A 17533-nucleotide genomic window follows, 5' to 3' on the forward strand; every position below is an offset into this window, starting at 1 on the left:
AGATGTGGAAGTTGTTAACTATCTAACTTAACTGTGTTTTGTTCATTTAGCTAAGTTTGCTTCATTCTGGGATACCTATCCCAGATTTTGCAGGCTCATCAGCATTCTCATTGCCATTTGTGGCAATTCTGATATCATGCAAGAAGAGGAGATGCAACCTGCAGAGCCTCACTGGAGGCTGTATATGAGATCGGTTTCTTCCTGTTTTGACTGTAGGAGTGCAGGGTGTGTTATAATACTCAAAGCTAGAAAGAAAAATGGATTTTTTTTTTTCAAACAATGAGTTTTGTTCTTTCCTTCTCCATGATGCTGTGCAAAAGTGCATATGCTGTGAGGAGGTCAGTGATGAGGTCAACGACATCTGCCCAGTGAGTCAGCTTTTAAAAGTTTCTACTTTTATCTATATAGTATTGTCACCTCTTCACCTGCAAGGAAGTTTCTGATGGCAGCAACTGATGTGGTAGAAATTATTATGTTTCTGTGGAGGAAGTGCTTTGACTTCAAGGCAAGCAGAACCCATTAGTTTTGCTTATTGGTATTTACATTAACTAGTAGTTAAAAGATGGAAACAAAGACGATGGTAGAACAGATTGCTCCATATGCACTCTCATAAAGTCTCTGATGCGGTAGTAGATGTTAGGTAAGGTACTTTGGCCCAGAGCTGACAAAAGTTTGCCTGAAGTTAAGCTACCATGAGAAAGAGAGTTTGTTGCTTTTTTCTTCCTGCTGCTTCCAACCCTTTCTTGTGAATACTAGACCTAGGAGTTGTATTTCATGCACAGTCCCTGAGGGATGGTACTAATATATGTTTTCAGAAGGGCTTCTCAGGAGATATTGAAGTGCAAATATGTTCAAAACGTCATGTCTTTTAAGTTGCATAAATTTCTTATGTTTCATTTCCATGTGTGAAGTGTTTTATTTCTGTAGAAATGGTCTCATCTGAATTCAGGAAAGATATTTCCCTTGAAATCAACAGAGTCACTGATCAAACCAGTTTTGTATAATTCAATAACATATTTATGTAATATCATTTGGTAGCACAACTTGGAATTAAAATTGAAACCTTAAAATTAAGGAAGTAAGAGCCTTCATTTGAAGAGGGCTTTTTCTTACTGCTGTTTTTCTGCATTCACCTCTAAGTCCTTGGGCAAGCATGGTGAAAGAGATCAGCCAGAAGCAACAGCAGAAGAATACCTCAGCACAGGATTCCCCAATATTCCAACTTGAGGTACATTTAGTGACAACAACCTTTACCTCCTGTTACATCTTATCTCCATCTCATAGTGTCATGGAGAATTTTAGCATATTCTGCAGTAACTGGAGTGGCAGATTTAGCAGCTGAAACCTGAGGGACTAGAGGGAAGTTAACATAACATAACATAACATAACATAACATTGCAGAGAAACCTACCTGCTGCTGGCATTAGGTATTTGCCAACAGAGCATTTCTAAGCGGAGACCAGAGCATGCTTCTCCCATGCCTGCTAATGTTCTTACAGCAGCGTGCTCTTTTAGTTTGCTGTCTCTCCAGATTCACTGTTCACCACTGTGCAGTGGCCTGGCTTCAACAGAAGGAGTGCAAGGGATGGCTCTTGGTGAGTCCCAGCCCTCCAGCTGCTGGTTCATGCTCCTCTTCCACTTCCAGGTGTGTGATCTCCTTAACCAGGATATTATGTTAAAGCTGCCTCATAGTAACATATTTTATATACACACATATACAAGTTCTAGAGCACAAGTCCTGTGAGGAGCGGCTGAGGGAACTGTGGCTGTTTAGCCTGGAGAAAAGGAGGCTGAGGGGAGACCTTATCACTCCTTGCAACTACCTGAAAGGAGGTTGTAGCATAGAGGGTGTTCGACCTCTTCTCCCAGGAAGCAAGTGATAGAATGAGAGGAAATGGCTACAAGTTGCACCAGGGGAGGTTTAGATTGGATATTAGGAAAAATTTCTTCATGGAAAGGGTTCCAGGCATTGGAACAGGCTGCCCAGGGAACACCCTGGAGGTGTTTAAAAGATGTGTAGATGTGGTGCTTAGGGACATGGTTTAGAGGTTGACTTGGCAGTGCTAGGTTAATGGTTGGACTTAATAATCTTAAAGGTAATTTCCAACCAAAACGATTCTATGATACATATGTATGTAGCCTCATAAATAAATGCAGCTTCACCATTTTCTCTTCCTTCAGCAATGCAGCTGGGCAGCTGTGGCTGGAGTTGCTGTTGCTTAACCTCTGCTGCTGGCAGGTTCCTCTGGGGTTAACAGGGGGTCTGTAAATGACACATGGGAACTGCAGCACTTACTATCTCCTTGATTTCCCCCCTGCATTTTGTATGTAGCCAGAAGATGATCTGATGTTCATCCAGGGGAGCTCAGCTGGCTCCATCGCACCTTGGGTCTCAGCAGCAGCATAGCCGGGCAGACTCCAGTTCCTTGCCTTGCACCATCCTCACAACCAGGGCTCGCCCCATGTCATTCTCAGTGGCTTGATTTGGCCTGGCCACAGACTGCAGTGCTGTCAGGAATTGTAGGCACTTGTCATGGATTGAGGTTGGTACAACTAATAGGTGAAGGGAAATGGATGTAAATGTCAGAAGAAACAACAGCAGAAGAGTTAGAAGAATGGTCTGTGCAGGTAATGAAGAACGCTGTTTCCAGATGATAAGAGCAGAGCACAATTTGTCAGTGGAGGACTCTGCATCCCGTGGAGAGGACCATGACATCCGGGGTGCAGCACATAACACCTGCCATTTCTTTCCCCAATAGCTCACCACAAAAGAGATGGTGCCCATGCATGTGGGTATGTTCCAGGCAGACATACTTTCTACATCAGGAAATGCAAACGGAGCAGTAGCTTCGCCTGAGACATACCAAGGTTCACATGAGCAGGATTTGTAAGCCATGGATCACTTCATAATGACAGTGGAGTCCTGAAGTGTTTGAAAGCTCTATCCAAAACCCAGTTTGTTGCCAGGGAGGTACCCATAAGGAAGAAGTTGGATGAACTGATACCTAGAGTCTCTTCTTTTCCCTGTTACACAGAAGAGATCTTAGACAGATCTCTTGAGCCTTTTTTGCTTGTGAGTGTGAGTGAATGAAAGCTATGAGAAGATGACTGTGAGTGGGTAAAATCAAACTGCATGGAGACTGGGTCATATTGGTCTTTTCTGAGGACTTGCATTTAGTTTTGATCCATCAATGTCTTTTTGAAGAAGGTGTTATTACATTCCTCCAAGCTCAGTCTGTCTAAGCTTACCTGTGGCTTCTTTTCATTGCCCATGGTCCTTGTTAACCTGAATACAGTGCAGGACATGTAGTAGTACACCATGCAACTGTGATGCTCCAGGAGTCTAATAATGATATAGGATAATGACCTTCAGGTGCTTCAGGAGGGGAAATATACATCAGTTAGTAGTCAAAACATTTACCCAGTGTAGGCTGAATCTCTGCAATTCTAGGGTTTTTTGAATTACTACATTACAGTGAGCAGCGTTGAACAGCAAAAACTAATACAGAAATGTAATGCTCTTGGGATTTGCAGGAACAAAACAGTAATTTGCAATGCCCTTCACCTAGACACATACTCTCTGCTGTGCTGCCAGGAATAAATGTACAGATCTTTAAATAAAAGTAAATAATAGATAATATCTTAGATGGTAGTCTTATAAATGGATGGCTGTCCTGGTTTATGACTTGAAATTGAATTTCTTGCACTCTTCTCACTGCAACTAATTGCTGAGTAGAAAAGGCTCATGCCTCAGACTCGTCTCGTCTCAAAGTCACTTATTTCCATGGTTAAATTTTGAATAATTATTTGTTCTGTAATGCAATCTGCAGTGGATTTTTATGTAATCTTTCAGTACTGTTCAGTGAGAACCTCAGCTTTGTTCCTGTATATGCATGAAATGATGGGGGAACAAATTAAATTTCTTGCTGTGATTGACTTCTGTGGAGTTATTTGGCTAGCTACCAGTTTGAGGCCCTAAATATTTGTTGGAGGCAAATTCTATTTAGCTTTGTGATGTCTGAACTTAATTTTGTTGCGATATTAGAAAACATTACTCATTTAAAATTAATATGTGCAGTCTACCCAGTCATAAATGTTACTGCAAAATAAGAATGAAATGTTGGTATGAAGCATTGTGATTAGCTTTAAAATTATAATTACTTTCTTCTTTTTATAATTTACATTAAATTTTAAATTTGTTTTCTGGTTATTAAGACTACAGCGATTAAGACTACATTCAAGTACTATTGCCATAATTCTAAAATATTTATTTGCTTTTTGTTTTAAAGCTGAGATTCTCACTAATTCCTGTGACTGCAATAGATAAGGTGTAAAATAGAATATGAGATAACTGCAGGATTTCTGGCTAAGGCCACAACACTTGAATGCATATGACTCTGATATACAAAGATAGGAGACACAATGAAAAGTGAGAAGCTTTATTCTGCTTTATCCAAACTGGATTACAAGACATGAAGGAAGACCAAGGAAACTATGGACCCACTAGTCTAACCTCAGTACCTGGAAAAAGTTATGGAGAAGATCATACTGGGTGCTATTAAAAGTCATGTAAAGGACAAGGCAATCATCAGGTTTTTGCTAGCAGCTCATTCACTAACTGTTACACACCTGCTCCCTGTTTTTTACTTCCACCCAGTGTAAAACTAAATACTGAATGCAAAATCTGATTTTGCCCTTGTTATGAAATTATGTTGTTTCAGTCCAACAAATTAGGCCTGCGTTACTGCTATAATAGATGAAATGACAGTGGTATCTTCCCAGGATTCAGCAATTGAACAGATAAAACAGTGAGATTAAAAACCCATACTTTTTAAAATTAAAAAGTTGACAATGTTCATAGCAGAGACAATGAAGCATTAAACTGTAATTTTTCTAAATAGTAAACTTGGTTTAGTACATTTTAACCACATAAACCACATTGAATTCTTCTAACTTTTGATATCTCTTATAAGCTATACCTTATGTGCTTTCCTCTTTTCCCTTGTTACTTTGAAAGCTCTAGAAGTCAATGCACAGTGGTGTTAATGTCAGTGCTATTAAAAAACCCAGGTATAGCATAGACCTTAAAGTCCTACTGTGACAAAAAGAAAAAGACAAATATTGATTTTTTTTTTCTGAACTTCTATGGTTTGGGTTTCCATATATCACTGTTCTTTTACTCCAGAGAAAAATGTAGTTTGTGTCATGTCAGTGGTGCTCAATAATAAAAGATGAGTAAAGTCGAAATGGCTCCTGCCAAGAAGTGTAATTAAGTGTCTCCCATCTTGTATGTAGAGAAGAAAAATAATCTGCTATAATTTAAAGGAAACATTTTTGGTTATGTCTCAGTAGTAATATTTGATTTATTTTTTACTGACCACCATGGTCCTAAGCATTAACTCCATGCCAGTTAAAGACAGGACTCTTCTTTGGCTTAAAGCAAGGAAACCTGCATTCATGGCCAGTTATCTTCAGAGCTGCTCCATAAAGCTGTCCATCATAAATACCAGCATGAGGAAAGCTGAGTATCTCTCTTGTCTTAGGCAATAAGCAAAAATATGAGGAAGTGCAAACGAATGCTATAAATCATGGCAATACAGAACCCAATCCCCTTCCTGGGGTTGGAAGAGACCTCTGAAGATCATCCAGTCCAACCCATCTGCTAAAGCACATTCACCTAGAGCAGATCACACACGAAAGTGTTCAGGTGGGTCTTGATTATCTCCAGAGGAGACTCCACAGCCTCTCTGAGCAGCCTGTTCCAGTGCTCTGGCACCCTCAAAGTAAAGAAGTTTCTCCTCATATTCAGATGGAACACTGTAAGAAGCTGCTGGGCAGCAGCACAGCCACAGGGATAAGCAGGCAGAGCTGGCAGCCAGGCTTGACCTGAGAGCCCAATGGCTAAAGCAGCAAAGGGGCTTGAGACAGGAAAGTTTGAACACCTGATTTGGGTTTCTGGGAAAAACCACACCTGCAGGGTTGTAGGATATTCTCCACAAAAGTATGTCTCATATGCTATCTCTTCAAAATAGGGACATTGTGCCCTCAGTTGCCATCAGAGGTAGAGCAAGAATAACATAACCTTGCCGTAGTGCACTCAGCTGGGAGGGGAGAGATTTCTTGTTCCCAGGAGTGTTTTCTGTTAGTCCATGATGGTCTAATCTAAAATGTAGAAGTAGATCTATATCACCTTACTGAAGCCTAAATTTCAAATATAAAATCTGGATTTTTGCCTTAGGTGCCTACATGAGCAAAATGTTTCTGATAGCAAGAGGATCTTCAGTCAAGCAGATAAAAACTGGAAAGAGGCCATACTAAGGAAGTGAAGACAAACAAGTGTGGGTTGGAAGTGAGAAGAGATTCTTTGTTCTTGAGCTAGTAATTCAGAATCAGTTTTTTTTTTTTTTTTTCGATATTGAGACGTGTTTAATGCAGGAATTAGGGCCATGGGCTTTCAAGAGCTGTTTTGTGTAGGAAAATAAATCAGATGAGGAATTATTAGAAAGTCTGTACTGCCTCTAAAGTAGTCTAACCTTAAAACAGATTTAACATTACACTCTTAAACTGTATCATTCAGCTGTAAGTGTATCTACTTTTTAGGTCTGTATACCCAGTAGTATACAGAAAATAATATAGTAGGCTTTTGTAACAAGAAAGATGATTTCTTCATCAAAAGTTGCCCTCTCTTCACACTGTTTTGCCTTCTCTTCCCCTGAGAAACAGAGCATCCTATTGCAGCACACAGTGCTTGCATTGCCTCTGGGTCCTTTGCCATATACGGCTCTGCACAAAGTGACTGCAAATTGTCAGGATGGCAAGGATAGGAAATGAGTCACTGAATTTTAGGGGAAAGTGAAGCAAAATGTTATGCCTAGGGAAAATATCCTACTGTGACCTGCGTGTGTGCATTGGGGGGTGGGGTGTTTTGCCCAGAAACAGGATAGACTAGTGTTATACCCAGGGGAGTCTCTGAGTCACCTTCATTCCATGCCTGGGAAGGAGCTAGAGGAGAAGCTGAGTGTTAAATGGGGAAAAATGGATTACAGCTGTGGCTTCTCCTGAAAATCACTTTTTCTATCAACAGAATTGCTGAAAGTACGTACCACTCAAACCAGAGAATTTTGGCAAGGTATATCTCAATGTTACTGTATAGTTGGCTGTTAGTAATGGCAAGGATTAAGAAAAAATATGCTGGAAAGAGCTGGACTGGCATAGGTCTATTAATGTTTTTCATCTTACAGGACCAGAAGGGTCTAGAAACCACAGGAAAATATGGTGTTAATTTTTTTCCAAAAAGTTCCTTCTATCATAACTCCTGGGAAATGATACCCAGTGTTCTGTTACCAAGAGCTGTAAGGAAGCTGCAAGGAGAACAAAAACATAGGAAATAGCAAAAATCTTCCATTGGGTCATGACTAAGAACCTGCCATTCAAATCCATAAAGATTTTAGAGGGGGTTGGGACCCTGAACTTTGAAAAAGAGGGTGGAAATGTCCTACAACCCAGGTTTTTGAATGTTCCACTGGAAGATATAACTGGTCTCTGGCACCTAGGGCTCAATATTAGCCAAAATAACTTAACTTGATTATGTTATGTTTATGTAAATAAAATTATGACCTACACAGTCATGTTGAGGGTTATCTGTTGATTCCAAATATGAGTGATCAGAACAGAGGTTATATATAGCTGATGGCGCAGAAGTGCAAAAGCTTATTTCATTTTGGGGCTCCCAGTCTTGAATATAAAGCTTTTTACATGTATACAAGTCAATAAAATATTTGAAAAAGCTCATGAATATTGAAAATTGAATGTTTTTAGCAAGAGAATCTTTCAGCATTTTATTAGTTTATGTAGAAAATTTATTTCCTCTGGGTTATACTAACACAGCTAAATCTGAAAACCTGCCTGAAGAGGAATAGCTCCCAAGTATTAAAATCTTCAATATAAAATAAATACGAGTTAAACAAAATTTGGCATACCGGACAGAGCAACCAGCTCCAGTGAGGATTTGAGCATAAATAATAATGGAAATAGTTTTCACCGTTCCTTCCAATAATGTAATAACCCAGAAAGCATCTTTTTTTTCTTGGGTTTTAAAATGAATACCACGCAAAATAATGAAAGTACGCTTTTCAATTTCTTGGTTCATTGCAGGCATTGTGTCCCTGATCTCCCTGGCTGTCCTGTCCTATGAACGCTACAGCACCCTCACCCTGTGCAACAAACGCAGCGATGACTACCAGAAGGCATTGCTGGCAGTCGGCGGTTCGTGGATTTATTCCCTGCTCTGGACTGTGCCACCTCTCATTGGTTGGAGCAGTTACGGGATAGAAGGTGCGGGTACAAGCTGTTCAGTACGCTGGTCCTCTGAGTCAGCCGAGTCCACATCCTATATCATCTGTCTCTTCATATTCTGCTTGGTCATCCCTGTGATGATGATGATGTACTGCTACGGTCGCCTCCTTTATGCTGTTAAACAGGTAAGCCGCTATCAATAGTGCAAGCTGCTCTGAGACATATGTCATGTTTCTCTTCTATTGAGTTTGGAAGCACTGATGATAGAGAGCAAAACAACAAAGCAGAGGAAATTGAAAAGACCACAGAAAGCCTCAAGGAAGGGGCAGGAGATCTTCACTAAGCTTTTTATACTCCTGAAGCTCCAGTCAAAACAACCAGATAACATTCATATAGATACTGACTTTGTGGCTTGGAAATACTGTGTTCTAGGAAAAACAGCATATCTAGGTGAAGGCTGTGTTTGTAATGGAGCCAATATGTACTTGTGTATAAACAAGACATATTTACTGGTCTATAAGTAAAACATCTGTGCAAACATTTCTTCCTGTTTTGGATTGTGACAGTTTAATAATTTCTGCTTCTTAATCTGTGGACACCTAACTCTATAGTAATGCAATTCCACTGCAATTCACAGAATTATCCCATGGATCAGCTTCTCGTTGTAATTCTAAGACTCAGTTTCCTTAAATACTACTAGTACCACTACTACTATGACTGCTACTACGCCAATACTTCTCCGACTGGTTTAAGGGGCACTGCAGCTACTGGTATTCCAAAATGAATGTTCCAAAAGACCCTCCAGAGGGTGTGGTGTAGTGAAGTTTGAGTACTCTTGGCACAGTAGTGAAAGGTTTTAATGATGAATAATGAGAAACAAATGAGTATATAGGTGTTCTCTAAAAACCAATTCTCTAAAGTGTTCAGATGAATTAACTATAGGTGTTAAATGGGAGGAAAAAAAAAAAATCAGTAAACCCCTGAACAGAGGCTCTCATACAGAATTACAATGGACATAGTTTACTTTTGATTAGTCATAAGGATTTAGGGTCGTGCCTTTTACATGATGTGTCAAAACTTTCAGAACACTTGGAGCCCAAATGAGAAATCTTTACGTGGTTGAATGCTGAAAAGGCCAGTAAAATCCCTTTGATGGATCACACATTCATACTTCTCTTAATACTGTGCAACAATAACATGGAAAAAAATTCTCTTGATTGTAAACCATTAAAGTGAAGTTGCAGATGATACCTGGACCCTGGGCAGCAGTAGCTTTTACTATCACCTTAAAGAAAGGCGCAAGATTTTGGAACATGTGCTACTACTAATATGCAGTATTATTCATACTAATATGCTACTAATATGTTTCTTCTTTCCTTCAGCTCTCACTGTCATTCCTGACAGCAGATGTTGTCCACAACATACAAATACTTGTATGCATGAAGCTTCTGTAGCATGTGCTTTAGGTTCTAGTTCTAAATGTAGACATTTGTTACTCTCTTCACCTTTCCTATTTAATTCAGTTATATTAATAATATTACACTGATATGCCCGGTGGGTCTCAAGATGTTGTGGCAAGTATGCTGAGGGAACAAAGTATGATAGAAAAGATATGTGTCATCTATAGTGATTTTGTATTTAGACATGGAGACTGGGTAGACTGGGTGTAAGACTAGGTTGATTGATTAATTTACTATCTAGAGAAAAAAAGGGGAAAAGGAATAGCATTTTCCAGAGTCCTCTTTCTTCTGTCCTCTGTGCACTTTTGAAAGTGATCAGGAAGCCTCTGGGATGCTGAGCTTAGAGAGCCTCAAGAAATTTTGTAAATGGTAGAACTGAAAAAGAATCAAACCTGATCTTGTATAACCTGTTGGAGGGCAGGTCTTAGGGATCTAATGCTTGTTAAATGCAGAGGAACTCCAATGAGGGTTCGATCATATCTCCTCTCTAAAGTTTTTATGGCTTAGGGTCATCACAGCTGCCCAAGCATTTACGAAGTCTTCAATAGCTAATCCCTAAATGTTTGCACAAAACATCTAATGCTTCCCCAGTGTTTGTAAAAGATTTCCTTGGTAAACTACATTTCAGCAGAAAGAATCTCAATCAGAAAACTCATCAGTCTTCAGCTTTCTGTGATGTATACACTACCAGTACCGTAATCCTGAAACCTTACATTTTATAAATTTCCTGTGACATATATATAAATTTCCAAAAACCATATCATGACTCAGTCACTGAAATACAGACTGTTTTTCCTTCAGTCTGAGGGCCTCTAAGTATTCAGTAATAAACAGAGTAGATTATGAAATGCTGAAGCATGCCATGTTTCAAACTGGAGGAAGAGATGAGCAATACACAAATAAAAGTATAGTAGTTCTTACATAGAGCTACAAAGAGTAGGTAGGGTAACACAAAAAATAGTTAAGAGAGATTACTACATCTATTGTAATGCTGTTACTTTCTGTGGGCAAAAAATTCATTATCTTGCAATATTCTGGCCTCATAGATTAAAGTCCTTCTTTGACCCTCGGTGTAATACAATAGAAAAAATGTGGGAGCATTGCAAATGTTAAGTGCATTATCCCAGCTTCAGCTGCCTGGTAAATTTTCTAAAATATGCATTTCATTTTTTTTACAAGATACACAGAAGTTTTTATGTTAGATGATTATAACATTATTGGTATTGCACCCTGAGATCAAGAGTGCAGAAGTTATGCTGTTATTAATACTGAAATGTAAATTAATTGAGGTGGAAGAAATATCTTAATAGATTTGGGATAGTTAATGCAAAAATTGGCGCAGTGCCTGCATTTTCTCTGCAGGGACAGTAATTATAGGTCTGCTTTTCTCTTTCTCTTTTCTAAATTTGGTCAGCGGCTGTAGCATTCTGTCATTCAAGGCGCTGATAGATCCTATGAAGTCATCTGCAACCTGTATAATGGTAAAAGGCACAAGGCTTTCACTAATACAGGTTTTAGAAAAGATTGTCTTTTCAAGGAATTACAACTCAATAGCATCCCTGTATGAATAATTTTAACAGCAAATGCCATTAAACAGTATTACAACATGATTGTACTGCTACTTTAAAGGTATGGGTTATTTTCCACACTGGCTTTATCTGGACAGTTGAGTTTGGTTCTGCAGATGGCCTTTGCTGCCATCCCTGTGCAACAGACTTGGAGGAGCCAAGCTCAGCCTGGCCCAAGAGGTGGAGTGGGTTGAACAATTCCCAGGGAAATGTTAGCTCTGAATAGTGAGGGCGTTTCAGAGGTGCAAAGCAAATGAATGTTCGAAATGGAGAGCTGAAGAAAACCTGTGGTTTCAGAAGCTGTTAGATAACTTCACGGTGCATCAGATTTCAAGACATAGTGAAACACAAATATTTTATGAGACTTGTCTTCCCTCTGAGTCTATACCTCCACTGATCTTGTTTCCTGTTTTTAAGAAACCTGTTCTTCAATTCCTGCAGATGATAAAAATCAGTTTCTTCTTTAAGTTTTCCTTTAGATATGATGCATCTGATACCTGTAAGTAGAAAAGGGCAAAGTTTTCTCCCTCACAAAATATTACTCACAAATATTTTATTCATGAACATTCTACAGAACAAAGGAAGGAAACTGAGAATGGTTTATTTCTCCTAGTGCAATTAGATTTTTTTTTTTTCCAGTTTTTGGCTTATGATGCTTCTCTATGACTCTACCATTGTGTTCCCTCTGGAAAAATGTTCTTTATGAAGTCAGTGTCAGTTTACACTTTGAAAAACTGGCTCAGAAATGTGGAATTACAGAGATTAACATTGCGATCACTGTAGCACAGAAGGCACAACATGATTAAAATCCTCCTCTGAGGGGCCCAGAGAACTTATATAAATCAGCCTAATGAAAATTAGTAAAACTTTTAAAGGAGATCTCTTCAGTCTGCATTATCTCCCAACTGCACAGAAAAATCCTTCCCAAGGACAAGAAGAATTCCAGAGCATTGTTTCAAGACAAGTTTTCAGATCGGTTTTGTGGAGACTCTCATCTTGCCTGATCCCATTGCCAGTCTTTTTTCACTGAAAACTGTGCCTGAACCAAACTCAGCAGCTCCTTATGGAATGTAGCGATGACATGGAAAATAATAAAAAGGATTGTAAGCAGAGCACAAAGACTTAAACACATAGTATAAAGCACATCTAACCATGCAATTCTTGCTCAGTGCACCAGACTGTGTTTTAAAGTGGCCAAAGGGGCCAGTGGTCACATTGTCTCATGGGGTTCTGGAGTAGATGGTCTTGTGACCTGACCTGATAGCACTACTGTGTTGGGGTTTTTTTGTTTGTGTGGGGTTTTTGTTTGTTTGGTTTGGGTTTTTTTTGTTTTTGTTTGGGTTTTTGTTTTGTTTTGTTTATTTGTTTGTTGTTTTGTGTGGGTGGTGGTTTTTTTTTTTTTTTACTTTGAGAATAGAGAGGAAAATGTAGAGATTAAAAACATTTATTACATTCTTTCATGTAATTGCCCCAGTTCTACTTTGACTCTGTTTTTTGACAAACAAACAAGAAAAAATTATTCAGTGAAAATTTTAGGACTAGGCCGTACAAGATAGAAATTGACCTTACCAGTCCTCCACCCTGTGTTCATCTACTAATTCCTCATAAACTGCTAGTTTAAGCAGGGATGCAGATGTGCATTCGGGGAATGGAATGACCTGACAGTTTCCCTTTACAGCAGCTTTTGTAGTTTCTTTTGAAAAGTGCCACATAATTTCTGACTTCCATGTATCATGGGAGAACCAGATCATGTTTTTTTATCCCATCCCCTGAAACTTTCTGAGTCTTGACACCTTGTAGGGGAATGGGAACAATCTGCATTATGCAGCAGGGAACTTCCCAGTCCTTTCTCTTATACTCCTCTTCCAGACTTCAAATTACCAAATTTATTGGAGGAGCACTGATTCTGTCTCTTGTTTATGAAGAAATGTCCCAGAGAGAAATTGTGACTATGTTATAAACCTGAATAATTTTGAATTCTGCGTTGTGAGATTTTGACTCCAGTATATTTTTTGAAGCATTGGATATAAATGACAGTGATGGTTTGAAATGTCCTATGCCCACAAAGAAAGACTGAGAGAAAAAGGAAAAAAGAGATGTAGATTTTTATGACTTCTGATTCCTTAATCCTGCTTTATGTCTGTAATATTTGGAACAGTTAAAAATATCTGTAAAAGTAATGATTGCATCACTGTTCAGGAACGGATTATAAAGTAGAAGAATCACTCCTGTGACTGCTTCCAGTTCTCCACCTCATTTGGAAACAGTTGTTTGTCAGAAAACAACATATTAGGGCAGAATGGTCAATGATTTAAACTGAAAAAAAAATCTTTGCATAATACAAAGAGTAGGATGGAAAAGTAATAATTGTTCCATCTTCCCTTTATATGCTTCATGTGTCTATTTATAGAGAAATGTGATTTTCTGAAACTTAATCTTTGACGGTACTGAAGTTATGAATTATGTTGAGAAAATGGATAAAACTATTATATACCATTAACTCTGTCTTCTAAAAGCTCTAAATAAAAATAATGTTGTAGTCATAGACATTCCTTTAGAAGCAAATCTCAAAATCATTCTAGTTATTTAATGAAACAAAGAAGTCCTAAGAAATGTAATTCAGGTGAAGATGATGTAGACCTGGTCCTTTGGTTCCTGTAGCTCATTCCTTTCAAATGTGATTAAGTACATTTACGATTTGACTTCATTTCAAATATGTTTGATCTTAACTGCATCTATGCTCAGACAGTCAGCTATACTTACTAGACAAACGTATCTTCTTATTTTTTTACTCTATGTTAATAAATTTTTTTTTTCTTCCTTTTGGATCTTCTTGTATACTTTGTCTCCTAGCTTCTGGTAGTATAGAGGAAGAATGATAAATAACTTTGCCTTTCCTTTTTAAAGCTTGCCATAAAGATATAATAATTACATATAATTCACAAGCAAAAAGAGATTCAATTTGCATATGAATGGATAGATGTTTTCTGCCACATCATCATTAAGATATGGGAACTTTATTGAAATTTAAGTCTAATGTTAGGCTGAGACAATTGGAATAAATCTTAGTAAAATGTAATGAAGGGAATCTGCTGGATCAGATGTTACAAAGTACTGTAATCAGATAGCTTATAACCAGCATCATCAAGAAAATTATAAAAATCAATATTTCCAAGTTTTCTGTACAGCCTTCAACTGGTCATGATATAAAATACAAGCATAACATAATTATTGAAAAAAATCTGCAGCATTTTGACACTGAATTTCGGCATTCATTTCACTTTCGTAGACAATTTTCAGATGTCAGCATTTCACATTTCAGACGGATCTGTCATTACTATTCAAGGATATTACTATGAAGCAAACACTGATTACTCCTATTAGTTGTGTTTTTTGGTGGCATTTTGTTTTGTTCTTGTTTTATCAAATGAGAAACCTGCTGGAATCAAAAGTTGTTTTGATTAGCTCAGAGGAAGATTCACAAGCATGTTTCATTTTTAAAGAGTTAAATTATTCTTGTACTCTTTCACAACTATTAGGGTTTGCCCAGGAGGTGAAAAGATTGTTATGCAGCTATCATGAAGGCACTGTAAATGTAGCATTGATTTTTGGGGTTCACTGGTTTCAACTGTAAAAAGATTTCAGTTTTGTGCACTACATTAATACCTCTTTTTATTGAAGGAGTCTGTCCCAAGGGCACAAAACCCGGTGTTATCGGCAACAGTGGAGAAAAATGTGAAACCCTGAGAAATAAAGGAGCTAGCTAGCATTTTTTTATTTGTGTATAGCTGCAAGGCTTGTAATTTCAGTTTCTCAGCTTTTAGGAGAGTAAAGGTATGGCGAGTCAATCCAATGCAAAATACCTTTCAAAGTATTTAGAGACTTTAGCTGCCATCTGATCTTGCATAGACACATGTCTAGCTCATGGGTGATGTCCACTCAGGGTTGTTCTCTATATTTCTAATGAAAAAGTGTTGATTGACAGCTGAAGGACATGTGACCAAATTAGGCTTTATTTTTTTGAGGTCTGAGCATGCTGGAAGGGAAATGGGCATGAGAAAAGATTATGATCTTCTTTCCCCTGTGCTTGCATAAGCATAAATCATTAGTTAATTGTTCGTATTTTGCGGAGAAGCAGTGATACAATGTTGGCATAAATCAGGCACTGTACAAATTCATTGTAAATCAAGTTAACGGCTGGTCAGAAAATAGGATTTCATGGGGTTTGTCATTTTTCATTCTTTAGATAAACTAGGGAGGAAATAAGCCTGTCACAATCTTTAACAACAAGCTAATAGAACTTTAAGATCTGATGCTTTAATCTGGATGCATTATGTCCATAAAGAATAGGCCATGGTCTCACAAGTCTTTCAGCTTACAGTAAACGGTGTACATCAATACTGAGCACTCATGATGTCTCAGTTCAGGGGGGTGGTTTAGTAAAGGTTTTTCCTGGTAATTAAATGCATAAAATTTTTTGTTTGCTCATCAATTACAAAACCAGAAAGGTTAAATGTAGAGTAGGGTGTTTTGCAGGGTAAAAAATGTGGTTTTGTGTATTTACATGGCAGCACTGATAACCGAGCCACACTTACTGAGTCTCCTGTAGTTGAACTCCACTTAAGAGACTAAGTTGTGACCACAAGCAGAATGCCTAGCAGAAGACTTGGTAGAAAATAAATTGTCCTACAAGTAGCTCTGTGACATTGTCCCCCAGAGAAACACTTCCAAGGGTGTATCTGCAGAGTCACGCTGCTGTGCAGTGAGAAAAGAACAAATGTGCAATGCCCAAGGGCTTCCTTATCTGATGACCACCACACTCTTGCTATCACATTAACCATGCCATTGTGTGAGCATCCTTATGCCAGTCTCCAGCCGGTGCTGTCCAGGTGGGAAGTCAAAGGGAAGGGTCTTGGTTCACTGCACATAAACCATAATGCATATTGGTGAAGCCTTCAGTCACAGTCCAAAGTGTAGTTCTGCTTTTTTCTGGTGAAGGAAAGAAGGTCAACAAGGGTATTTGCTTTACTTTTTCCACCCTTATTCCACCTCCACATTGGTTTTGTATTACTTGCAACTGCAAGATTTGGCCAGGGATGTTTGTAATAGCTATTGCCATTCATTAGTTGCTTGGTTTAGCCCCCTTTCCACTGCTGAAAATCCTGAGAGCTCAAGACACAGTGCCTGACGCCATATACATTGTCAATAATAGAGTGAAAAAGTTTTACCTGAGAAGTTAATCGTGTAGTGAAGAACTATGGCATGCTAGTATGACATGACAAATGCACATGCTACAGGGATATGAAATGGATGTAAATGATGATTATGTGCTTAGAGAATGAAAATCAAAAGCATGTAAAGGATGAGAGGTAAACACATAAAATCTAGAACAAACATAGTTTCAAAGTTTCTAATCCATAGTTTCATTAGTTTCTAATCCCACCAGCTAGGTAGGATTTTTTGGCTAGCTCAGCTGAATAACTTTCACATCTGCACGAGAACCTTTGCATGAACATGCATTCAAGGTTTATGACCAGAGAAATTTAATTGAACTGTCAGGCTTTTATTATCTTAATAATATTAATGTATTAAACTAAATAAAGTTATGAGATTGATAATATCTTTTACCACAGTTAAAATAAGCTAAAATTTTTATTTCCTAGCTACTTGGTACTAAAGCTGTTCCACAAACAATACACAAGGAAGCCCAGTTCATCTCTGTCTTACATTCCACTGTTTTCTGATCCTTTATCTTCTGCTTAACCTGACTAAAGCTAAGGTGGCCTAACCTACTTGTAATAGATGCCCATTTTGCTAAAATACTACTTATATCCTAATATTTCATCACCTACTATATCTTATATTTTTTTTTTTTCATGGCGAATGTTGTACCCTGCTAAAGAGTTAGACTTAAATGGTACATGTATGCTTCCTGTATGAAACCCACATTTATTTTCAGTGGGGGCAAACCCAGGTCTAATATGAATATAATTGATTAAAGCATAGAATCATTTAGGTCAGAAAAGACCCTTAACATCAACTCCAACCGCAAACATAACACTATCAAGTCCACCACTAAACCATGCCCCTAAGTGTTTACATCTTTAAAAACCTCCAAGGATGGTGACTCAATCACTTCCCCTGGCAGCCTGTTCAAATACCTGACAACCCTTTCCATGAAGAAATTTTTCCTAATATCCAATCTAAAAC

General features: G+C 38.2%; 1 protein-coding gene across 1 annotated transcript in view; it reads left to right on the top strand.

Annotated features, from left to right (window-relative positions):
- The window catches only part of LOC309451144 (pinopsin-like), an 87976-nt gene that overhangs the window by 22313 nt on the left and 48130 nt on the right, over positions 1-17533 (top strand). Inside the window, exon 3 of the mRNA XM_082074628.1 lies at positions 8155-8480. Coding sequence (XP_081930754.1) covers positions 8155-8480 — 326 coding nt within the window. The remainder of the gene's footprint in view (positions 1-8154; positions 8481-17533) is intronic.

Source organism: Streptopelia decaocto, assembly GCF_964273445.1.
Source record: "Streptopelia decaocto genome assembly, chromosome: 1".
Lineage (NCBI taxonomy): Eukaryota > Metazoa > Chordata > Aves > Columbiformes > Columbidae > Streptopelia > Streptopelia decaocto.